General features: G+C 38.6%; 1 protein-coding gene across 5 annotated transcripts in view; it reads left to right on the forward strand.

Moving 5' to 3' along the window:
* The window catches only part of kcnh1a (potassium voltage-gated channel, subfamily H (eag-related), member 1a), a 40,136-nt gene that overhangs the window by 6,709 nt on the left and 6,723 nt on the right, over positions 1–26,704 (forward strand). For 2 of the 5 annotated variants that reach the window (XM_039783908.1, XM_039783910.1), the window contains 10 exons: positions 3,065–3,171; positions 3,549–3,677; positions 5,135–5,253; positions 5,508–5,900; positions 9,649–9,675; positions 12,194–12,351; positions 13,976–14,244; positions 20,289–20,488; positions 22,100–22,352; positions 24,758–24,954. In XM_039783908.1, the coding sequence (XP_039639842.1) occupies positions 3,065–3,171; positions 3,549–3,677; positions 5,135–5,253; positions 5,508–5,900; positions 9,649–9,675; positions 12,194–12,351; positions 13,976–14,244; positions 20,289–20,488; positions 22,100–22,352; positions 24,758–24,954 (1,852 nt within the window). The remainder of the gene's footprint in view (positions 1–3,064; positions 3,172–3,548; positions 3,678–5,134; positions 5,254–5,507; positions 5,901–9,648; positions 9,676–12,193; positions 12,352–13,975; positions 14,245–20,288; positions 20,489–22,099; positions 22,353–24,757; positions 24,955–26,704) is intronic. The other 3 variants (XM_039783911.1, XM_039783912.1, XM_039783909.1) reach the window with 2 other exon arrangements.

Consider the following 26,704-nt stretch of genomic DNA (forward strand, 5'->3'; position numbering starts at 1 on the left):
ATCATTTCCTGGTTCTCCTTCCCCTTAAACAACATGAAATCAAGGAGAGGGTTAACTTTTCCTGCTAAAGATGTCTCACCTTGGTCAGAAAGCACAGGGGAGACACTTTGTTTTTTCTCACTATGACTCTAGAGTCGGTACTCGCACCGAAGCTAATCGCCGTCACTCTCTCACTTCTCCCTCTACCACACACTCCCCCCAAACACACACATGCCGGCTCGACGCACACACCAGCGCACAAGTATAAACACCAGGCCACTTATGTAGGCTACGGCGAAAGCTCTGCAGGACCATAAAACGGCCTTAAGGCTTGTATCATGTGGGCGCGCCAACAGTGTTTTTGTCATTACTTAGAATTCCTCATGGAGGAGACAGAAACTATGCACTGCAGCTTTAAGAATATGTTGTTGTTTTTAAATTTCTTGCAAGGGTAGAAACCACATAACTAAGACACAAATCTGTAATAGTATCAACTGAAACTGCGTCCACATCGCTGACTGCAACCGTGAAACTGTGTACCTGGGGTCCTTTAAGTGAACATAAAAGAATAAAATGAACTCATAAAATGATTTGTATACATATGTTATTGACTAGTTTCTGGACCTGTGTTTATTGTGCCAGTAATAAGCAAGCCAGTAAGCACTATATTAATGGGATCACATGGAAACAGTTGGTGCTGCCAGATTTGAAAACCGTGGGACATTTCTTGTGTTGTGGGAGAAGGCGTTTGTCACAGCCAGAACTGCGGCTATTACTGATTTAGACCCTCAGGTCCTTAAGCATAAGCTTTAGAACACTTGCCAATACAAATATTGAACAGCGTGTGTGACAATTTGATTTGATTTAGGTTTATTTTTAGGATGCTAGATTGAAATGAAGTCTTGTCTATCTAACAGGAAGGATAACAGAACTAAAATCTTCTGACTGTATTCGAGATCCAATTCGAGAAAACTCTATTGTCTATCTATTGTCTCTTTTTGTCTACATGTGAATAGTTTATATGCAGTTGGTGTTATCCTATGTATGGTTAAATATTCCCAACAATGACAATTAGCTATGCAGTGAGCAAACAAGCCTTTGTTGTATTTACTGGAAGCAACAGTGAAAATGAAAACAGTACTGGACAACACATTCATTGACAGTGATTATAATTGGAAAACAATGATATTTCTCAAATAAGAGCCAGACCTAATGAATTAGTACTGCCAGTGAAAGGTCAACATTAGGTTTTCGCTGAAAGCACAACACAGTAATCAATAAAAATACAGTATACATAGTACACAAGAGTAAATATATTGTAAGTACCGTAACAGTGAGATTTAATTATTTAATTATATAACAACACATTAGCCCCATACAGCTAGGCTAGCTTGGTTAGTAGTAAACAAAAAAAATTAAGTAACAAATCGAAAACAAAATCATCATAAAACCTCTTTAAGGACTAGAATGCAAATAATACTCCAAAAAGGGCATTTGGAAAGCTGATAAGAGATGTCTGTCAATATTTACAGTACACTGTAACAGATTTGACTAAAAGCTGGTTGTAACCATGTAAAAAGTAAAATAAATACATTTATTATTTAAGCGTAGTTTACTGTATCAATTGTTTATTTTAGGTTCAAATGTATCTGTAGATCTGCAGTGATTGAGTATGGGCCTCCCTCTTTCCCCAGAGGATGAATGGTTATCACTTTGTGATCCCTTAACTTTCCATGTAGCGGCATCATCAGGTCAACATTTTAAATTGTTTAATATTTTGATTCATGACCAAATACCTGCAGAACTATTGGTGTCACCCTCAGCTGTAGATACTGATGTTATCATTTAGCTCAAAGCCTAACTTAGGAACTGTGCTACAGTGTCAGTGTTCTCTCTATATTCTTTAAATATACCTCTATACCTTTAATCATTTGGTCTTTTTTAGCTGTTTTTATGTCAAAACACATCTCCATGAGCCTGATTATGAGGCCATTAAACATTCACAGTGTGGATGGGTTAGGGTTAGGGATGTTTGATGTTTTTGAGCATGACTCAAACCTAAAATGTATGCTCATCTCCCCAGAGTGTTTAAGTCTAATATCTGAGCCTCGTTTGCTGCAGATGTGTGTGGATCAAGGATCTTATTTCCATCTCAACTGCTCTTACTGTGTTCTGTGTGTCCTCTATTATGCATTTTTTTTTGTCCTTTGCTAGATCCTGTAAACATACAGTGACAAACCTGTGGGAATTTTTCATGCATGACAAGAAAGTCACTTGAGGAATCGTTTTGTCTTTGAAGCAAGTCACATGTCTCCCGACTCAGAGAGAGAGAGAGAGAGAGAGAGAGAGAGAGAGAGAAGAAGAGAAAGGGAACATTCTTCAGTGATATTACATCAAGCACTGGTCTGAAAAGTCTCTGCAGCGTCAGGATGTAGTCTCATTAAATTTAGCCTTCTTTTTTTTTTTATTTCACAACAAACTCGGGAGTTATATTTAGATCATGCTGGAACAAGCTGTTACTGAGGGTGGCAGTAACAAGCAAAGTGAGATGAATGTCTCTGCAGCGTGGTTAAATGTGTGCATGGTTGCTTGACCCATCTTCAGGTTTCATTTGTTTTTGAGAGGTACTTTGCATTCGGCCAATTAGACATCAGGCTACATTTATCTTTTTTTATGCTTTCAGGATACATTTCAATGAGTTTTAATGTACTTCTGCTCTATATTTAATACAGCCTAATTCTGCAGTGTAGGTGTCTAGAGATCTCTAAATAGCCCTCAGTATCTGGTCTGCACAGTTTAGGCGTCTACCCCTGATAAATGGCATATTGTTTTGTTTTTAGAAAATATACAGTTAAATTTAGGAGGAAAACATGAATAAGACGTAAAAAGGTGTGTGGTCAAAGAAATGGGAGAACAGAACAAAGTACCAAAATGTAACCCGGGAATACTTGGCAACTAACACATTAAGACATTCACACATTCAAGCCTTCCTCGGAACACCCTTAAGTGCAAGAACGAGCACGCTTGTCCAATGTGCCGCTGCCTATTAAATATTCAAATTTTTGTTTCCCTTTGTGTCTTCCAGCTTTATGTACGGGGAGCTCACGGACAAGGACACAACGGAAAAAGTGCGACTAACATTCGAGAATTATGAGATGAACTCATTTGAAATACTGATGTACAAGAAGAACAGTAAGTAGCAATACCATATTATGTGAGGAAAAGAGAAAAATGGGAAGTTTTCCACTCTCTTCTCATGCAAATGTATTCAGAGCTCCTGTAACATACAGTGGAGTTCAAAGGCAGCCCAGAACATTTCTACTTCTGTAAAAATGTGCTAATTGGTAGAGAGCCAGAGCAAAAGAAACCTTCCCCAGAAAAAGGTAGTGATGTTTGTTTCCTTTCTGCATGCAGGTGTTACAGAAAAAGCAAGTTTTGAAAGCCCAGAACATAACAGTTTACACTATGCAATCAAGATTTCTGCTCTATGTGCACTCATTGTCATTTCTTCTAAAAATAAGCAGATGATGCAGCTAAATATATGTGTGTTGTTCTTTTTATACTTTCAGGGACGCCTGTTTGGTTTTTTGTGAAGATTGCTCCCATTCGAAATGAACAAGAGAAAGTGGTCCTGTTTCTTTGCACGTTTAGTGACATCACAGCCTTTAAACAGCCAATTGAAGACGATTCTTCAAAAGGTTAGAGTCAACCAATTTCATTTATTTCCTCCTATTAAAAGGATGTCTCTCTGAAGCTGCCAATGAAAGTTAAGTGTACTCCGGAGTGATTAAAATTAGGAAAAATGCAGATACTTCATACTTGAAATGGCTCCCAAAAAACCTTTAAAATGTTTTTCAATTTGCGCAGCAGAGACACGCGATCTAAAACTTTTCAGAGATTATCAAGTGAGAGAGGCAGAGGTAACATTAGTCTACCAGCGATCATGATCAGATCCAATGCATTGTGCATCTGCTCTGGCAAACACCCACCCAGTCAAATAAGATGAAGATAGTCAAACTAGAACCAACATTAGTGCGACTAGTGACCAAAATAGGATGTGTAATTAGAATAAAATTGAGATTGTAGTTCTGCATCAATAGGCAGCGCTCCTCTGTGAAGGCTGTTGCATCAGTGAGGACTTTAGCTTTAGTCCTCTATCTTCCACGGGACATGGCCTGCAGGCAACAATACCAAGCATGGGTTTGTGCTGTCTGAGTAGAGAGTGGGGACTGTAGGAAAAGAATCCAAAAAATGCAGTAGCCCAAAAAGCTTAGGACTGTAGCGTAAACCTACAGCAGAAGACTTTTTAGCCACTTTGGGGCAGGAGAAACAAATTTTAAACACATCATTGACATATTATCACCTCTTCAATGAATAAATGAATGAGTGAATGAAAACTTTATTACTCATGATTAAATAAATATATATATATATATATATATATATATATATATATATATATATATATATATATATATATATATAATATATATATATATATATGTAATGGTCTTTTTATCTTGTTGGACTGTGATTTTGTTTGTGGTGAAGACTCGGGGTAGGACCTGATAAGCTGATTGCTTCTACCTATCCCTTTTATATATATATATATATATATATATATATATATATATATATAAAATGTATAAAAGAATAGCAAAAGAAAGAAATTAACAACAAAAACATAGCACTAGACCCTTTCAAAAAGGGATAGGTAGAAGCCATCAGCTTATCAGGTCCTACCCCAAGTCTTCACCACAAACAAAATCACAGTCCAACAAGATAAAAAGACCATTTAAACAATGCATAAATACTACTAATTTACATCTACTTTATCAAACTATTAAGAAAAAGAACAAGAACAAAAAACAAGCACCATTAACATCTGTGAGGTTTTCACTCTCCTTTCGTTACAATTTATAATGTATGCTTTTTTTTTTTTTTTTTACAAAGCTTTACAGATTGGAGTCCTTAGCAATTGTTCAATACTTTAAAAAAGTATTTTCAGACCTGATTCTGTGAGTCTTTTCCTTTTCACAACTCTCTCAAGCTCTGAAAACATGCTGTAGCCCCAGGAAATATACAGTACCAGAAAAACATCTTGAAAAACATCATGTTAAAGATTGTGTGTACTGTATGTGTTTATAATCCTCAGGCTGGGGAAAGTTTGCCCGACTGACTCGAGCTCTAACAAGCAGTAGAGGAGTCTTACAACAGCTGCAGCCCACAGTTCACAAAGGAGAGAATGTCCACAAGCACTCCCGCTTAGCTGAGGTACGGAGGACACATGTGTTTTTGAGTTCTGATTTGATTCAGTAAAACTCAGTTCTGTATACTTGGGAACAAACTATGGACACTGACAAATTTTAAGTCATTTAGATCAGGTCAACTTTTAAGACTTGCCTGTAAGCTATAGTTACAGTCAGGCCGCCATAATTTAAACTCCAAGCTACATTATTTTTGGCCTTCTGCTGTGCATGTACATTCATCTGTCTGCTGAGTTTTCCTGACTCGCTGTTTTTCGTCAGGTACTGCAGCTCGGCTCAGATATCCTACCTCAATACAAACAGGAGACCCCCAAAACCCCTCCCCACATCATCCTGCACTACTGCCTCTTCAAGACCACATGGGACTGGGTCATCCTCATCCTCACCTTCTACACAGCCATCATGGTGCCCTACAACGTCTCCTTCAAGACGAAGCAGAACAATGTGACGTGGCTGGTGGTGGACAGCATTGTGGATGTCATCTTCCTGGTGGACATCGTTTTGAACTTCCACACCACGTTCGTCGGACCCGCCGGCGAGGTCATCTCAGACCCCAAGCTGATCCGCATGAACTACCTGAAGACCTGGTTTGTTATCGACCTGCTGTCCTGCCTGCCGTACGATGTCATCAACGCCTTCGAGAATGTAGATGAGGTGAGTGCGGTGGTTCTGTGTTTGTGCTGAAGCAATTAGTCGATCGAAAGGAATCAGAATCAGCAACTATTTTGATAATCTGTTATTCCTTTTCATCATCTTTCGAGCCTTCATGCCAAACGTCTGCTAGTTCCAGCTTTTCAGATGTGGGGATGTGCTGCTTTTCTCTATCTTAGGTGGTTGTACACCAAATATTTTCGGGTTTTGGACTGTTAGTGGGACATAACAAGCAATTAGAATATATCACTTTCAGCAACAATTTTGATAATTGATTAGTTGTTTAAGCCTTGTTAAGAAAAAAAGGTCAAACATGACATTTTACTTTATACTAGCAATAGCAGGCATTTTAGAGACAAAGCCAGAAACGGACCAAACAAAAGAATGAACGGGCTGCATAAGGTCAAAATCAAATAATGGCTGCTTTTTACAATTACAATAAAAAAATAAAAATAGATGTATCGTAATGCTAACAAATTTCAAATTTTTTACATGTGCTCTGATTGTCTTTTTGCCAATAAATTGAGACAGCGTTAAAAATACTAGAGGTGATCCTTTCTAATGCGATTAACAAGTTATTAGGTTTCCACACAGGCACATTAATAATGACATGGCAGTGGCGATCAGATCCTGTTCACTGGTTGTTGTTTAGTATAGTGACAGTGAAAAAACGAGGTGGGAATGAGCAACATAATACTGCAATAGGCTTGTTTGTGAATCTATAAATGTTGGACCAAAATAAGGAGTGTTTGCTGCAGAGCTATCACAGGATCTTGAAATAATTGGCACATTTTAATTGGGGAAGAAGCGTTCCATTATTAAACCTTGGCACTCTTGAGCACTCTGCTTTGTCACTGGCCAAAAACCATTAACACCTAATAACAGCTGACAGAGGGACTGAATCATACTGTGAACTAAGGCATGTTGTGTTACCAAACAAGCATTTTGAGTAGGTCACTTTAAAGTCTATCACTATCTACTCATACGTTACTAAATGTAACTGTATGAGGGTGTTTTCTTGTACAAAGGGGAAAGAAAAACAGGTTGTTTATTTGTTGTTCAAGTATGACATAACCATGCTTACCTAAATAAGGGAGAACATTTTTTTTTTTTTCATGTTAAAATATTGTATGTTGGCAGATAAAATCTATTTACAAAACATCCATCTCTCTGATTGGAAATATATTTTAGGGTGCAACCACGGCTTCTGAATCAGGTCTAAATGTTCACTCACACATTGATTAAATGGTGCCTCAGGGTCTTGTACTTGCCAGTTTTCATTCTAATAATGCATCATTGTGTGTTTGTGTGTGCTTACTGTGTCTGTCTCTTTTTTGCATATTGTGTGTTTGTGTGTGTATGTTTTTTTTTGTGTGTGTTTTTTTATCCGGGGGGGGGGGGGGGGGCCAAAAATAATATTGCTTGAAAAATGCAGTATTAATTAACAAAATTTTTTTTTTTTTTTTTTTTTTTTTTATAACTTAAATTATTTTATTATATTATATTTTTAAAATTTATAATAATTTTTTTTTTTTTATTTTAATTAATTTTTTTTTTTTTTTTCCTTTTTTTTTTTTTTTTTTTTTTTCAATGCTTCAGCATCCTAAACGCTGACAAGTTCAAGTGGCCGGGGCAGAAGCGGTCAGGGGTCAGCAGTAGGGGGAAAACAACAAGCTCTTGTGAATTTAAAAGATGAGGCTGGTGTTATTTGATCTTTTTAGTTTTATCAAGAAAAAAGAAAAAAAGGATTTTTGTCTGTATAGCTTGTGTTTACAATAATAAAGTTTAATTGATATAGCACCTTTTACAGGCAAAGTCACAAAGTGCTTCACATGATAAGCATTTGTAAACATACAGTAGGATCCAACAGAAAATAAGCAAGGAAAAAAATAATTGAATGACCAATGAAAATCATTTAAAAGATTAAAACCTAAAACCCAAAGTTACAAACATGACTCAAAAGCAGTCAGCTGCTTTATAAAAGCATCAACAGAGACTGCAGAACGTAACACAACTGGAAGGGCGTTCCACAGGTTTGGAGCCACCGCTTCAAAGGAACGGTCACCTTTAGTTTTTAAGCGAGTGCGCAGGACCACCAGTAATCCCTGGTTAGAAGACCTGAGGGACCTGTTAGTAGTGTACGGATGGAGCAGGTCCAAGATATAAACAGGTGCCTGACCATGCAGAGCTTTATAAGTCAGAACAAGAACTTTAAATTGGATCCTGAACTTGATCGGAAGCCACGGTAACAAGGACAAAACAGGAGGACCTGGTCAACAGCCTTGCAGCAGAGTTCTGGACCAGTTGTAGATGGTCCGGGGACAACTTGTTGAGACAGGTGAAAATGGAGTTGCAGTAATCAAGCAGGGATGATATAAAACCATGAATGATCATCTCAAGCTCAGAATGAGAAACAACAGCTCTAAGTCTGGCAATGTTTCTTAATTGAAAGAAACACGTGCGGGTCAGTGATTTGATATGTTGATCAAAATACATGTTATGATCAATGGTTCCCAGAAATTGAAATTGCAGCCACGGCATTGTTCAGAATAAAAATGTGATAATTGTAATGAAATAACATGTCACCCAGTCCAACAGTATGGCTCTTAAAGGTGCTCTAAGCGATGCTGGGTGACGTTATTCTTGTTGACGTTCAAAGTATTTTCAAACAAAACGAGACTAGCTCGCCCCTCCCTCCTCCTCATCCCGTCCCCTTCCGTGCTTCAGCGAACTATGTGTGATTAGTTGAGAAATTATTTATCAGTTATTAAAGTTGCAGTCATTAAAGTCATTTATCGAACATCCAACGGTTCTCAAAGGTTTTCAAATGTGAGAATTTGACGCTTTTCTCAGTTTTAAATAATTGTACATTGATTGTTTTGGGACTGAAACAAGCATTTTGTCAGCGTCACCTTGGACTCTGGGACATTTAATAGACTTAACGGCAATCAATTAATTAAAAAAAGAATCGACAACAGTGAAACTGATTGTTAGTTCTAGCCCTAAACTTCACAGTACAGCTTCATACTTTATATGTGAGGTTCAAGTGTACATTTAGCCACGGTAAGATTATGGACACATTGGTGGTAAACTAACATGAAAGATGACTATCCACTTCCAGGATCATCTTCCAGTGTGTCTCTGCAACAACTCAGTGACTCCAATTTGCTCCAAATTGCTATGAGGCAATCCATGGCAAGGGTAAATGAGAGCGGGTAAACAATCGCCCGTGTTATTAAACCGGGAGCCGAAACATCTTGCTGCTGCCACAGACCCTAACGACTGACATGAATAACTTTGATGGCTGTTTTCCCCAAAAGGTTTCCAAGTAGGGAGGGGAAGATCATTAACAAGGAGCGGCTGTCAAAGTTGTTCTTGGCAATCTTAAAGCGCGCCGCACGTCACATTGAGACATGTCATTTGAGTTACTAATAACTGATAACCCAAAAACACTAATGATTCACTTTATGTTGCTACAAAAGCTGACAAAGTTAACAGCGCTTTTGGTGCATGCTTTGGTCATACTGCACACACTTTACAAACACAAATGAGGTTTTATGTTTCTTTTTATTTGAAGCCTTTATTGAATATTGATTTTGTCATGTGTTTATTCATCGCTTACTACTGATCAAGTGTCTTCTCTCTTACTTGTGCTTCGTTTTTGTTTTCTTCTTTTTCATCCGTTCTGTTTGCATGGCCTTCCCTCCCCTCCCTCTTCTGCCTGTATTCATGCATGGGACGTGATGGGAAGAATTGGAACCACCGAGCTGTCACTCAAGTAGGCTTCAGTTTGATTAGAATATGATTATGAACAGTTTTGTGTTGCACACATGCACCCTTGACGAACACGTTACATATTCAAGATTCCTTTATTTGTCGTCGTGTTTGACACATCCACTAGTCAGTAAAGAAATCAGTGCAAGACCTGATAGATAAACTCTCCATCAGGCTTCAACAGCAACAGTCACACACTCTCCACACTGTGACATTTATTCTTGCACCAACATTTCAGCTGTGGTGCTCGATGAGCGTACGACAGCAGAAGCATCGATGCATGAAATAAATGTCACAGAAAGCAAGTTAAGATTTGTGATTCTTTTTTCTTTTTTTTCTCCGGTTAAAGTTTCTCATTGCCAGGAGATAACGTCTATCAGATTATGTTCTACAGTACAATTTGAAAAGGAACAACAGTAATTAAATCTGTATGACTGATGGCTGATTCAGTCGTAACGTCAGCAGTAACAAACAATTCAATTGTTCAATTGTGACAAATTGACTGTAGCAAAATGACAGCTACAATTTCCAAATAAAAGTCATCCTGGCAATGAAAATATGCTTTAATAGAGGAAGTTTTGAACATAGTGTTTTGTGCATTATAAGAACCACCTCTTTCTTTTAGCCACCCTGACAGCATCTTTTCTTGAGTTTCCTAATTGGCTAACTTGGCCACATTGGGTGTCAGAAGCTGAAATGTTTGACTTTTCATTATGATGTTTATCATTATTGGACATTGTAGAACTCGTTGGCTTACAAAACATAAAATAGTTACCACAACATTCTTGCACACCAGAAAGTTTATAATTTTACATTTATAACTTTTGAGAGGCTTGTTTGGCCCTGTCATTCACATTAGGCATATGGACCAGAGTCTCATCTTGCCCTCTGCAAGAAAGCAAATAAGCATATTTTTCCAAAATGATGAACTATTCCTTTAATGAATATTTATCTATTGAGTGATTCACTTTTCTCCCAACTTGTGTTTGCAGAGTTTGCAGCAGAACTCAAAAACACGATTGCACTGATGATTGAATTGTGTTGGAGCTCAGGTCTGTAAAGTGAATTTAGAGGAGCTGAGGTGTCTGGCAAGCAGCTAGATCAGATCAAGTGACAGCGAGCGCTGCAGTCGTACTCGCATTGCAGACCACAGCACATTAGCAAATCAATTCCTCTCCCATTCGCACACACACACACACACACACACACACACACACACACACACACACACACACAGAATACAGCAGCAAACTGATGGGACTGCAATTGTCTGTTTGAGTGGGTGTCAGTTAAGCTGAGTCGACATGTAGCTGCTTTCCAGGCAGGCGGCAGGAACCGCTAAAAGTTGTAAAATGTCATCACATTGCACAGGAATGTATTTAAAAATCAACTCAGCATATCTTAACTCTTTGAACATTGTGTTTTTCCTCGTCTTGTTTGTATATTCTGTGTTTGCTGTTGTCTTCATATCACATTTACTGTAGGTTCATAGACTTTCATAGTGATTCTTTAAAATGCTTTCAAGTGTTTTGATGTGTGTTTTGTTGTGTTTATCTGATGTAGAAGTGAGACCCTGAGCAAACACAGGAGTACATCACTTCATCATACTTTATGTCCACAGTGGGTTTCATTGCTTCTTTTGTATGATAGAAAAACTCATTTGGAGTGAATGCAGATTGAGGCAGATTATTGTGAATTAACAGTTGTCGCCTTATACTTAGGTTTGCTAAATCTGACGTTTTTTAGTTTAAATCCAATACAAATAAGTAAACGGCAAAAAACAAATACTGCATATCATATTGTGAACTGTGTATGAGTTCTCGCCCAGTATTTCTTTACACAAAGCTATCAAAGTTTGGACAGTGGTGGCCTAAAGGTTAGAGAAGCAAGCTTGTGACTGAGAGGTCATTGGTTCAATTCCCAGGCCAGAATATATATATATATATATATATATATATATATATCTGGGTGGGGATAGTGAAAGAACAGTGCTTATCCATCCCTCATTACCACCTCTGAGGTGCCCTTTAGCAAGGCCCTTAACCCTGACTGTTCCAGTGGAGCTGCTCAGTGGCCAGCAGATCAGACTGTGGTTATACTGGGCAGCTTTCCAGGTATGAATGTGTAACTGTGTGAATGTGATCAGGGTGTTCCTGCAAAAGAGAGGCTTCCTCTCAGTGAATCTTTACTGAATAAATAAAGGTTAAAAAAATGAGTTAATTTTATCCATAAAACCCAACTGATGACAAATACTGTACATTAATGAACACTTACTTTTATAAATGTCCTTATAACATACATACAACTACATTATAGTGTATTATAAAACTATGTGTTATGTTAATATAGTCGTGAGGGAACTTAAAGTTAAGCATTACTGTGAATTATTCTTGGTGTTATTAATATACTTTCAGGTGTTGGGTAACATTCTACTTTACCTTTTATTATTTTTGTCTTGTATAAATATTGCTTCTAATGTCTGCCTCTTTTTCTGTCTCTCTCCTCTTTCATTTGTGTTTTAGGGGATCAGCAGTCTGTTCAGCTCACTTAAGGTGGTCAGGCTTCTCCGTCTGGGTCGGGTTGCCCGTAAACTGGATCACTACATCGAGTACGGGGCGGCTGTACTAGTCCTGCTGGTGTGTGTTTTTGGACTGGCCGCTCACTGGCTGGCTTGCATTTGGTATGTTCATGATATTTATTTTTAATCAATTTATTATACAGTTTTACTTTGTAGTGTTCATCAAACAATGTCCCCCACTTTTCTCCTGCCATAAGACATGTTTTTATTCCCATTTTGACAACTGTATAAATGCAGTTAGACTTTTCAAATTTGCATTTATACAGTTGTCAAAAAGGGAATAAACACATATAATAATAATATTTTATGTTGAGGTTACTGTATTTGCATATAAGTTACATAACACATTCTGATAGACTGCTGTCATCACTGTGATACAGCCGAGCCAATTAATATAATGAGGCCATTGATTGAGCTAATTAATGCATTAATTAGCAGTTATGTTTTGTCAACATACTTGTTTTCACGCATCAAAACTGTATGTTTTTAATACCTTAAAGCCAGAAAGAGTTGTAGCAGTTTCTAGAGAATTCGTTTTTCTCTCATTAACATGTAAATTTATGGCGCAGGCCTCCAAAGTCTAATCAGATCATCTACTCTTCAGGCGGTGAGTGTGGTGGAAGCATTGAGTTTCCATTATGTGTTGATTTATTATGTTTATGGGAATTTCTAAACACTCACACACAGATACCAGCATGACAACTTAATGTCCTGCATACATAAAAACAGGGAGAATGTGTTTGATAGTTGATGAACACCAATTTTTCCTCTGCAGGTTTATGTTGTGTCGTACTTCCAACAATACAAAATAACCATTAGAAGGCATCTTCAAGTAATATATTCCTAACTACAACATCATGTCCGTTTAAAAGATTTCAAACAATGTCAATATGTAAGATTTCATATTTGTTTATTCTCATGGTTAACAAACTAGGAGTCTGGATCCCACATGAGGCTCTAACCAATATAAACATTGTTTATTTGCCCAGACAGTATAATCAAACATGAATAATTGTTTATGTCTATTTGTTTCACGCACACAATTACAAATCACATTGAGGCGGGTTTAGGTGGTGATAGACAGATGGTTTATCCAATCAGCTAACCAGTATTTTTAGCCAGTGGTAGCCCTAATTCTGTTAGCTGCTCGCTAATGCTTTTTTCTCTTGGATCCTTCTTTTGGAATATGGACCGGGAACCTGAAAGGGTGCCTTTTATTCGTAAATTGTCGTTACACAAACGGCAAATATCCTTTACCGACATGTTGCTTGCTTGCTGATCTAACGAGCTATGCTTTGCCTGCAGCAGCAGGGGCTTGTGGTTGTATTTTCATACGCTTTGTTGATCTGATTGGTTGATTTGGCCCGTCTATCACCAACATAGGTGATAAACAGATGGTTTATCCAATCAGCTAACCAGTATTTTCGCCCCTTCCCAAAAGTTCTCCAACGGAAAGTTCCAAGATGGATATGCCGAGCATATGCGAAGCAATCCATCTGGCGGAGTCAGGTTAATTAAAAAGCACATCCAAAGGACATACCTAAAGTAAAATGTAATGTTTATATAAAATAAGTGTAGAATTATATTTAAGAATTGAAGCTGGTCACACTCTGAGCAACAGCATTTAGTTGGGAAAAGTTAAACCATCATATAAACTAATAGTAATGAAATGCAATCTCTAATACATAACTGATTATTTATTTCTTGACCATTTCTGGCTCTCCAGGTTCAGCATCGGTGATTATGAGGTTATCGATGAAGAAACAAACATCGTGCGCATGGACAGTTGGCTCTACATCCTGGCTGAGACGGCGGGCACACCGTACCGCTTCAACGTCAGTTTAGGCAAGTGGGAGGGCGGGCCCAACAAAGACTCTGTTTACATCACTTCCTTGTACTTCACCATGACCAGCCTGACGAGCATAGGCTTCGGCAACATCGCCCCTACGACAGACTGTGAGAAAATCTTTGCAGTGGCCATGATGATGATTGGATGTGAGTGGAGACGTTTTATCTTTCATCCAGTGTAGCAGATGCATGATACATGAGACGTTAAATATGCTCTTTAAAGCCACAATCCACTGAGGTAGATAAATAAATGAATTATGAATAGAGCCAACAAAGATAAGAACTTTACAGATGATTAGCTGAGCAATATTTCTAACTTTCTTTTAACCCAGAATGTGCTGCTCAAGTTGGATATGATTTAGTGCCAGAACTATGGTAGCATCTACAGTAGCATAGGCCTGTGTTCTCAACGATGCCTTCACTGCCTACTATTTACTTCTCAGTATGTTCCAACAAAACATGAACCCTTTAAGGCTCAAAGCACAGCCAGATATTTTTCAAAAATGCACAGATGAATTTAGCTTTGTCACTTCTGGTGTGACTGAGGTGTACAGCTGCGTTGATCGCCCCCACTTGTGGCACTGTTTTTGAGGCAATTTTATGTAGCTGTTTTTCCTGAATTTCCTGAGGTATTTTTCTGGGTATGACACACAGAGGAAGCATTCTCAGACCAGATTAACAGTTTCTAGTGGAAATACTGAGTAACTATATTAGTAGTAAAACTAAAGTATATCAATAACAGTATGCGACATTCATATAATGTCAAATAAAGAAAGCTGTAATGAGTTTCAAATTGTTATCTAGCCTTCACCAGTTTCTTTTTCAGTCTCATCAACACTGCTGTCAACTCCAGTCTACAGCGACATTATACAGTACAGCAGGAGCTCTGTTATTCTTGCCTACATTAGACTCATTACCTCAGTCTTCTGTGCGGAACTGTTGTGATTTTCTGGAGCGTGATGCATCACTCACACACGTTTTCAGTCTTTCTGTAATGTCTCACAGAAGCAATCGAAACCATGATTAAGACAGATTCTCCTCAGAGGCTTGAGTTTAGTGGAGCATTTTCACGAATTCTGTGGCTTACTGGCAGTTTGTCTGTAGTCTGTATATGTTTTTGGTATAATGAAACATATGAGTCATAAATCTGAACAAAACAGCCATCAAATACATTCAATCTGAAAAAGGGTAAAAAGTACATTAACAGTATGAACAATGTCTATTTATGTCACTTAATGTGATTTACAAATGCAGAATCAGCTGGATTTGCTGTAGACATATGTAACAATGACTGCATTAGAATTCAATTAAGATACCTGCCCCCACTAACTTACAATACATCTATTCTGATAGGAAGCAGGCATATTTTCACAGATTGCCCTTCTTTTCATATATCAATATTAAAAATGTATAAGGTATCTTTTGCGGCTCACAATACAGTGTACAGCGTGGTGCCATTGTGTGTGACTCCACGCGGACAGCAACACCTTGAAGCAATAACTAGCCATCATCATTTTGCACAGGGCTCCCTCTGCAATCACTCCTGCACCTGTAGTGTACTTTTCTCAGCTTCAATCTCAACCATGAGATGAGAGGATACACACACACACACACACACACACACACACACACACACACACACACACACACACACACACTCATAAAAAAAAAAAAAAAAAAACTCTCTCTCTTTACCTTTTTGATGCTCAGGTTTATGCATACACTCTTGGGGAAACTAGCAAAACTCATCTGCAGAATTGTCTAAATTTTTCATTGTGAGATACACATCTGAATATCTAAAAAAACCAGACAGCCTCAGGTGGATTCAGTTGTAGATGCAATCTACTGTAGTTCATAGCTGTTCTCTATGAAATATGGATGCTCTGATACTGTTCTATTTTTACCACCAGCACTGGATCGGTGCTGGCGGTAGAAGATCACACTGTGACGAGGGATTTTGGGGGGTGGCGTGGGGTAGGGGGGCACTATACATATTTCCTGTTTCTATAGCAACTGTTGGCCTGGGGATTGAGTTTCTGACAACAGTTTTTTTTTAACTAACCTCAAACAAGCCAGCTGTTGGATGGCGAGCAACCCTGAGACGAAGTTGTGTACGTCAGCAAGTACACAGCTATGTTGGGGACGAAACGAAGCACCACACCACGGGGACAGATTGAGTTTCCTTTGTTACGGCATTTTCTGCTTATCAGAGAAGTTAGCGTTGCCATCTGCGCTCAAGCTCGAGGAAGCAGTCATCCCAAAACTTTGGCAACTGCAAAAGGAGATGATTGTCAAATCATCTTAGATTTAATTGGCTCAGACCTTTTTGCAAAACCTTTCTCGATCTGTTAAAATGCTGATTTCGATGCCTGCAAGTGTTACAAACAAGAGCATATTCTTTGTGTTTAGGTGATAAAGAATATTATACCATACTGCATGGCTTGATAGCATGGCTGTACAAGTGAGCGATGGTGATGAAAGTATGAAAGTTGTGGTTATCCTCTTGAGGACTTTTGAGCGCTTTTTAATTAGTATTATTCCCTGTGCAGTTTTACAACACTTTGATTGTGTGCTGTGACATAAACAAACAGACAAATGCATGTACAGGTTACTGTCATCATCTGAGAATAATTGAAATGCGTGGCTGGCATGTTTCCTCACCGTCCCTTCTAGCAGTGCTAATTAGGGCAACCCATTGCCAAGAGAACACTACAGACTCAGAGCAGACATCTGATAGCTTTGATCCACACACACACGCCAGCTGTTTCAACAGTTCAACCACCTCAAAGATGCACTGCTGTACCCTTTCTTTAATTCTTCTATCACAAGACAAGTTAAAGGAACAGGCCGACTTATTGGGACTTTAGCTTAGTCACCGTATCCCCCAGAGTTAGATAAGTCCATACAGACCCTTCTCATCTCCGTGTGTGTCGTAACTCTGTCTGACGCACCCACCGCTAGCCTAGTTTAGCACAGATCCTGGAGGTAACCAGCTCCAACTAGCCTACTGCTCCCAACAAGTGACAAAATAACATTTCTTATTTGTATAGTCACAGCGTGTACAAATAACGAGGTCACAACTGGGAACTATATTCTCAGAAGGCGAAGCACTGCTACTTCTGCTACTTGGGCGGAGTGATTTGATCGCAGCACCTGAGAAGCCCCGTGGTGAGGAGCAGAGAGTAACAATGGTGCTTTTCAGGTGTTGCGCTAATCACTCCGCCCAAATTGCAGTGCTTCGGCTTCTAAGAATATAGTTCCCTGTTTGTATACGGTTAGAAGATGGCTGCGTCTCATGTGACCTTGTTATTTGTACACGCTGTAACATGTAAATAGGAAAATGTTGGCGTTATTTTGTCACTTATTGGGAGCAGTAGGCTAGTTGGAGCCGGTTACCTCCAGGATCTGGGCTAGGCTAGTGGTGGGGGCGTCAGACAGAGTTACGACACGAATCGAGATGAGAAGGGTATGTATGGACTTATCTAACTCTGGGGGCCAGTTGTTCAAAGGTAATCTGATCGGATTTTGGTTATCGGATTGGATCAAATCTTGAAAATGGGTTGTTCAAAAGGGAAAGAAGGATTCTGAAATCCGATTAGATTACGGAATCCAATCCTAGTTTTAATCTGGATCAAACCTTCAGTTTGTGTTGTTCAAAACTTGTCAGTAGGATTTGGATAACTTTGATCCAAAAAAACAGGATTATCCTGATCCCAACAGGGGGTAGGATTTCAAGGTGGATTCCAGGAAGAAAATGTAGTAAAACTTTAAAATTTATCAAATAATACATTTGTATCATGTAGTGTATATACTTTTATTTATATTTTGCACTTGACTTGTGTAACCGTTGTAACATTGATAAAGTAGATGAAGTAGACATAGGCTACCAATTAAGCTATTCAGTATAGTAAAGTAAAAATAAAATAAAAATAGAAATGATCTTGTCCCCATGTCTAAACGAGAAACTGAAAGAGCAGAAGCACAGATCGTCCTGGCAGAGGAACAAATCAAGCTGACCAAACTGCAGCAAACCAAAGCCAAACTTCAGCTCCGCCTCCTAAAAGCAGGGCTTGGAGATGCTGGTCTCTCTCCTCCTCAGATGAAGAAGAACCCTTAACATTCTTTATTTTGTAAACTATTAGACATTTAGCCTTTTGTTTTGTTTTTAAGACATTTTCAAAATATCCACAATATATTTGTTAATGTATATTTGTTTTTATTTGTTGTAACTCAGATGAGGGGTCATAAAAGAAATTATGAATGGAAGTGGATGGTTATGTTATTTTTGTGTTTTGTCTCAAAATAAGAAACACTTACAGTGACCCCATGTTGGCTCTCCTACCTGTTCTTTACATAGCTGGTAGCCCACATTGTGATATGTTGTCCCATTTAGAGCACTGGTAATCCGGATTTGGTAATCTTGAAAACTGTCTATCTGGATAAAGGTGATCCAATCCAATGTTGCTTTGCAAAACCGGCATAAAAGTAAGACGGATTACCTGATCCTGGATAGCAAAAAATGGGATTTCCAAATCCGGATAATTTTGATCCATATGAAATGTTTTGAACAACTGGCCCCTGGGGGATACGGTGAATAAGCTAAAGTCCCAATAAGTCGCCGTGTTCCTTTAAGAAAAATATCCTATTCCCTATGTAACTGCATTGGGATGGATGCTTACACACAAACTCAATACGAAGCTGTAGTTAAAGTTTTTTCCCTTTTGACGAGAGTATTGTGTATTATGTTTGGAGGCAATGATTAGTAGTAATTGTTAATTTCCCATGTGATTTATTAAAGTGAGTTTTGCTCACCACATTAAACAATATTAAGTCTTAATCTACTTTGGTCTGATATATCATGTGATGTCGTATATAACACACCAGTGTTGAGATTCTTTTGTCCTCATAAACCACAATTTGAAGAACCTTATGAAGCCAGATTTGTAGATTTATTTTGTCGTTTTTGGAAATGTTATGTCCTCGTTAACCAAGTTTTTGTCCTCATAAACCAAGTTTTTGTGATTTTTATGTCATTTTGAACACTGATTTAAAGATTTTCATGTTTGTTCTTAAAATGTACTGCAGTATTATGATACCCTGGGTTTATAAGCCTATTAAAGGAGATGTATCATGCTCATTTTCAGGTTCATACTTGTATTTTGTATTGAACATGTTTACATGATTTCATGTTGAAAAAATCACATTATTTTTCTCATACTGTCTGAAACGCTCCGTTTTAGCGCCTGTCTCTTTAAAGGTATAGTGGAGGATTTTCCCGAATTTTAGAAAAGATCCGCCCTCTCCACTTTTGAAAAAATGCACATGCGCAACACTCTACCTGCTCCCGAGACGTAACGCCTATTAAACGTGTGCACGAGAGTGCACTGTTTACAAGTTGCTGTCGGCATGGTTCATTCAAGCCTACTTTCCAAAAGAAGATTTGCACTTTTTCACAAATTGAGATGTTTACCGTATGTGCGCGGTGCGTGACTTGTGCCAGGGCTAGCATCGCTAATCATAGCTTACATCAACTTTCACTAGCAGTGATTTTAAATGGATTTCTCCAAATAGCATGCCAAACTTTACCTGTCGAGTAGAAACTTCGCGACTGAGGCATCAGTGGAGAGCCCAACCTGTGCTTTTAGCGCACGCCAGCGTGTGAAATATTCTCCCAAAAACACTCCGGTCTTGTTTCTTTCTTCAGAGGCCTTTCTCTTCTTGTCATACCTTTCGTAGACACTCGTAGCTCACCACACATATACACCTGAAAGTATTCATGCGCAGAAAGCGAAAACTACCCTAGGGACGAGCACGTACGACGGCCTTACGTAAATAGCGCCAGAATGATTGTAATGAGCTTGCACGTGACATAACGAGGAGAGCCCAATCTGAATAGCCTGTTGATTCCCATGTTTTCTGATCTTGGCACAAAGAAAATTAAAAAAATAAAAATTAAACAGACTGGGTTGTCTTAATTCACAGACGGTGGGTTGGTGGGCACTTCAGATACCCAAATGTATGTGCACAGTGTCTATCAAATCAATACATTTACGATTATTTGCATTTACACAGACTTATTTTATCACATTTCCTCATGAAGTTGAGCCCATACAAGCAGCTAAAAACTTGGTGGATAGGATATCTATAACTCATATCAAAATTAAACATCTCCCTTCTCTGTATTTCCCCAGCTCTTCTTTATGCCACCATCTTTGGTAATGTGACAACAATCTTCCAGCAGATGTACGCCAACACAAATCGTTACCATGAGATGATTAACAGCGTCCGGGACTTCCTCAAGCTCTACCAGGTGCCCAAGGGCTTGAGTGAAAGAGTTATGGATTACATTGCCTCCACCTGGTCCATGTCACGGGGTATAGACACTGAAAAGGTACATCAGACGGCCTCATCTTTAATGGCTCTGTTAAGTTTCCTTGTAATCCTGCTATTTTTTATCCTCCTCAAGACCATTATTATGGAAAGAATGATAACCAATTTTGACTTAATGTGTTAATTACAAGATTGTTAATAATGTATACAAATGCAGCATCATTTGTTTGATATAAATAGTTTATAAATAAAATGATATATTGTATATTATAGAATTCACTTTTTTTCTGAGGTTGTTGGCTGCAGAACCAAAAAAACAAACATATGCCATTAATGCTACCTGAACATCATCATCTCTCTCTCTCTCTCTCTTTCTCTCTCTCTCTCTCTCTCTCTCTCTCTCTCTCTCTACATATATATAAATTGGTTTTTTTTGTTAATTGGTTTTGTAAAAACTGTCATACGGTTATTTTGTGTCACAGTTACACCAACCATCCCACTGAAAGCAGATGATGCTGAAATGATTTGAGTGTGGAAATTAAGCATTAAAAGCTGGCAGCAGATAGATTGAACCGTTGGTGCTCTGATTGTTTCGAAGCCAGAAAGCATTCATAACGCTGTCCCATTTAAATCCACCTGTCCAAAAATCCAATCATGGAAAAAGTTAGAAACATAACTTCTAGTAAGGCAGGGATTTTGTCACTTGGAAATATGTAGTCAAAAATCGAAATGTGATACTTATTGTGTTCTCTTAACTGTATATGTTAAGCTTGCACTGCATCTATGTATTATTTATTTGTCTGCTTCAGGCCTCACACTACAGTGTCTAAAAATGGCCTATAATCCCTCTCTGCTTGACATTCATCTTCAAAGAGATTTGTTTTAGAAGCAGAGCCCTGCGACCGCCTGGCATCCTGTTGATTAGGTGTGCTTGAACAACAGTCTACCATTGAGTGACACACAGCAGATAGGCGAGGTAATTCATACTGGACATGTTCAGTCCCAACCAATGGATAAGTCGTATCCTAGTGAAATATTTCCTACAGCTACTGAAAAAGAAAGAAGCTCTAAATCACCTGTAGTATAAAAACACACAAATATTACAGACGGACCTTAACATCATCAATTCAAAAGAGCTTTTTTTTAAGTTCTCCGAACATTTATATTTTGTCCTCTTTATGACTGTAGGGTTCAACTGACTTTAAGTTTCAGACAAACATTGATATTGCAAAATTCACAAAAATATATGACATCTCGTGCCAGGCCAAAGATACTCTCAGTAAGTTTTCCTCTCAAACGAGCCTTTTACAGATGTGTGAATATCTATGCTCAAGTCACTTAAGTTGCTGTCGTCCCATTATCAGTCATAGAAGCCACAGTATACCCACCTACCACTGTCGCGCTATAACCAGTTCAACACATCCATGCAAAAACAGACTAGCATGTCTGGCCTTCACAACTTTCATGACGGTAACCAATAGGAGCACAGGGCACTTTTCTGTGCAAGAAAGGAATGAGGTTATACTGTATTTAATCAGTCAGTGAACCTTTAACCATTTACCCTCTGGTTATGAGCATGATACCATGTCTACTAGCTTTAAAGTATATTTCTTTATTATCTGATGACGAGTCATCATACAGCTTTTCTCTCTGTACTCTTGTGTCTTCCCAGGTGTTGCAGATTTGTCCAAAGGACATGAGAGCAGATATTTGTGTTCATCTTAACCGGAAGGTTTTTAAAGAGCACCCGGCGTTCCGGCTGGCCAGCGATGGGTGCCTCAGAGCGCTGGCCATGGAGTTTCAGACGATCCACTGCGCCCCTGGCGACCTGATCTACCACGCTGGTGAAAGTGTGGACAGCCTCTGTTTTGTGGTGTCTGGATCACTGGAGGTCATTCAGGATGACGAGGTGGTGGCCATTTTAGGTGAGTTTTAAGTACATTTGTAACAATTTCTGATGCATATCTGTCTTTTCACCAAACTACACTGAGCATTTATGACATAATTAATAATGCAATTCACCACTTGTGTTTATTTCATGAACGAGGCGGTCAAGGCTTCCCATTCCCCCAACTGACAGACCTGCCCCAGATCTGCTCAACTTTTTCTTTACATAAAGTTATGGATTTCTTAAGCTTCTTCTTAAGATCTAAGATGGAGAAAAAACTGGCAGTGATGATGACGGTGGAAAAACCTTTCAGCTAAACTGGCCTCCAGCACTGTTCTAAAAAAACGGTTTTGTGTCATAGCAACAATATATTCCTTTTACTTAAAATCCTTTTTATTCACTTTACAAGCTGTTTCCGACTGCAGTGAAAATAGATGTTTGGGGATTGTTGTCTGCTGAGTCATGAACTCAGGATTTGAACAATAACTTGTTTGTCACAGATCCCTCTCAATAACATTTTGAATACGGTCTGGATTATAGATATATGGACACATACTGCAGACCAGAGACCTGTGGGAGTAAAATGAGACCCTTCTCGTCCTGACTAGAGTATAATTTGGATTCTGTCTGACTCTATGAAGTACTCTTAACTGTAGTAACCCATGTCTAATGCATATTGAAAAGGCTGTCTGACTCTATGAAGTACTCTTAACTGTAGTAACCCATGTCTAATGCATATTGAAAAGGAAAGAACCAGGTCAATTACTAACTGCCTTGACATTTCTGAGCCCTGTTTTTCTTCCATTGCACCTTGATGTGATCTAACAATGTGATCTACCTCTTTATTTATCGAGATACAGAAGAAATAATTATATCCTTGCTTATGCTGACCTGGTTAAATCCCAGCAGAGTATTTCCAATTTACGTCTTCATTTTAATTTGTCAGATAATTGATTTTGTGAATAATGGATCGCTTGCTCTGGCAGGCCCAGTGTGGGCTGTTGGCTGTTTTTCGTCAATAACCTGCTATCGGTTCCTCTTTGCAACGATCAATATACTGTCAGGCTAATACCATTGGCCGGATGGAGACTGTAATGGAGCCTGAAGTGATAAACAAGTTACTACTATTAAACCAGGTTCTCATTAGCCTAATGGCACTGTAAAACCGAAACAACATGTAAATTACAAGACACACTATCTAATTTTATCCTCCGACTGGTGCAGTTTGACTTCTCATTTCCAGACCGCTCTACATACAGGAGATCTAAAAGTTATTAGCCTAATTATTGAAACTCATCTGGATGTCAGAGATAGTTTATTGCTTTTGCAACTTGGCCTTTTTTTAATAAGCTGCATTGTATAAAGCTTTTCATCCTGCAGTTAAAAGAAGTAATCAGATGTTTTCAGTCTTGTGAAATTACATTCCTGAATATTCTGCAGCCACAGTGTATGAGAAGCTGTTGATTTAGATTTTGATTACAGTGACTCATAACACTTCATGGTTCATTACAGTTATAATAGTCAAGTTGAGCTTTTCAAACATAGAACACACATCAAAATAGTGCTCTCTCTGCATCTAGTTTGGTCAGCCCTGACTGCGCTGCACAAATAACAGCATGTTGAGCACTTATAAATAATTACGTTTCTTAAATGATCTAATAAGCGTTTTGTCTAAGTTAATAAGCTATAATTAATAGCTTTTATAGTAGTTAATAATTAATGTTAATGCTTCGTAAGTCTGTCAAAAACCATAAGAAGAACTTTCAGGCCGACAGCTTGTAAAACACACCATTACTTAGTTTCTTTAGTCAGTTCTTTCAGCTCTTTATTTAGCATTTATTAGCACTAATACAGTATAACGTTTTCATTAATTGTATTTATTTGTATCTACACAATGTTGTATAGTTGTATGCAAATACCCTCTCAACCGGAAACCTGTCTTAAAGTGATGGTTCGGAGTAATTTCACCCTAGGCTGCTTTGCACCTTGACCTCGAGCCAAACAAACCCCCATAAGCTTTTTTTCCCTTGTTATAACGTTGGTCGAGTTATCAGCTGGTTAGCTTAGTGCAGGCGCTAATGGATCCACGTTTGTATCTCGTATTATATTATAATAATGCCCGGAATGATACCAAACGTCTACAGTAGTACAAATAGTTTCTGTACTAGAAAGTTTGTAACTACACCAGAAGTATATTTAAATAACACACGAGATCCTGCACAGAGATCAAGGTGCAAAGCAGCCTAGGGTTAAATTACTCCGAAACATCACTTTAAGAACTGCAAATGGGATTTTTCCAAAAACTGGCTATCCAAAATTTTTACTCATGAATGGCATATAACTCATTTATAGGTAGTAAATGATTTACCAACCATAATTAAATTTTTTTTTCTTTACGTTTTGGAAGAATTACCCAGTTTAAACTGTGCCCTCTCTCCGAAGGTAAGGGAGATGTGTTTGGGGATGTTTTCTGGAAAGAAGTGACTCTCGCTCAAGCCTGCGCCAACGTCCGAGCTCTGACCTACTGCGACCTCCACGTCATTAAACGTGACGCCCTGCAGAAGGTGCTGGAGTTCTACACAGCGTTTTCCAACCACTTCTCAAGAAATCTGCTGCTTACTTACAACCTGCGAAAGAGGGTGAGTGACTCTTCAAAGAGCACCTAAAAAAACAAAAAGTTACAGTTCACTCAGTTCAGATTTGGGCTTTTCATGGTATTTTGAATGTCTGAAGACTTCTTCAGCTCTCTCGTTTTCCACAACATCTGTATACATAAATCATTTATTAAACTGAGTAAATTCAAGTTTTACACAATTTGTCAAAATATGTAGACATTTCCATTACCATGTTTCTTACCAATTAGAAACTGGCAAGTAAAAACTCCTTTTGACCTGTTACTCCTTCTCTGGTCAGACCCTTCTTTTAAATAAGAGCTTGAACTTTAAACATTTAGACATTCTGCATCCTGTTTTTATTTTGGTGACGAGTCATAATATTTTTGCACTGTGCTTACCAGAGGTCACATAGTAATGTGTGTGGGCTACACATGTGTGCTTCTCTTTCTACAGTTTCAGGTACAGCTTGTTTCTCTCTCTCTCTCCCTCTCTGTCTCTCCCTCCCCCTCTCTGTCTCTCCCTCTCTCTCTCTCTCTCTCTTCTCTCTCTATCTGTGTTTAGCCACAGTTGCTGTTGCTGCTCATGTTAAAGGAATAGTTTGATATTTTGGGAAATATGCTCAGTCGTTCTTGCTAAGAGTTAGATAAGAAGATTGATAACCACTCTTGTGTCAGTTAAAGCTGCAGTAGGTAAGATTGTGAAGATCCAGGACTTCGCCAACAAATTTGAACATCGACAACTTCTCAGTCCCTCCCCCCTTTCTGCTGCAGCCCAAACCCTCTCCTAAGCCCCTCCCACACAAGGGAGTTTGACAGAACTGTCTAGGCATGTCAGACAACATGTTCAATAACTAAACACTAACACGTTAACTTTACTCACCAACAGTAAAACGATGCTAACTAGCAGGCTACCGTTAGCCATTTCAGCATCATATCAGACCGACCACTGTGCAAACGTTACTATCATGCTCACCAACGTAGCTTTGTGGACTTTTGACTACTAATAACCAAGTGAAAGATAAATCATTCATGGTAATTATGTTACCTGTTGAGAGGAAATGTGGCTACATCTGCATCGTTCTTCAGATCTTTAAAATCCCGGAGCTCACACCACCTCTGAAAAGCCTCTCCAATATTCACTGGAGTTTTGGGAAACCTTTCTGCAGCTCGTGCGCGGGGAAGGGGGAGGGGAGAACGCTCTTATATGCGTGTACGTGCCTGAGCAGTGATTGACAGGCAGATAGACCCCCCCTGTGGCCCTGATTGGAGAAAATCAACCGGGAGCGGTGGAATTTTGCCAATGGCACTACAGGCTGTAGGAGGTGCAAGAGGAGTTTTTTTTTTTACATAATTCATGTAGTTCTACTGGAACATAGGGTCAGTTTCAGCAAATATGACAGAAAGTTAGTTTTATAAGACTTATCTACTGCATCTTTAAATATGAAGCTACAGCCAGGAGATGGTTAGCTTAGCGTATCACAAAGACTGAAAGCAGGGCGAAACAGCTAGCCTGGCTCTGTCCAAACGTACAAAATCTAACTACCAGCACCTCTAAAGACAGATATGAGAGTAATATCAATCTTATCATCTAACTTTTAGCAAGAAAGCCCAAAATGTGGCTGCTACCAGAAACATTCCACACGCAAATCCTTTAGAAAAAGGTACATTTTCTAGATTTAAAAACAGTAATGTTGATGTACAAGCCCATCTAAACAACATATACTACACTTCAAACAAAAACCCAGTTCCATTAACAGCCACCACATATTAAAGCC

The sequence above is a fragment of the Perca fluviatilis genome, chromosome 19 (genome assembly GCF_010015445.1).
Source record: "Perca fluviatilis chromosome 19, GENO_Pfluv_1.0, whole genome shotgun sequence".
Lineage (NCBI taxonomy): Eukaryota > Metazoa > Chordata > Actinopteri > Perciformes > Percidae > Perca > Perca fluviatilis.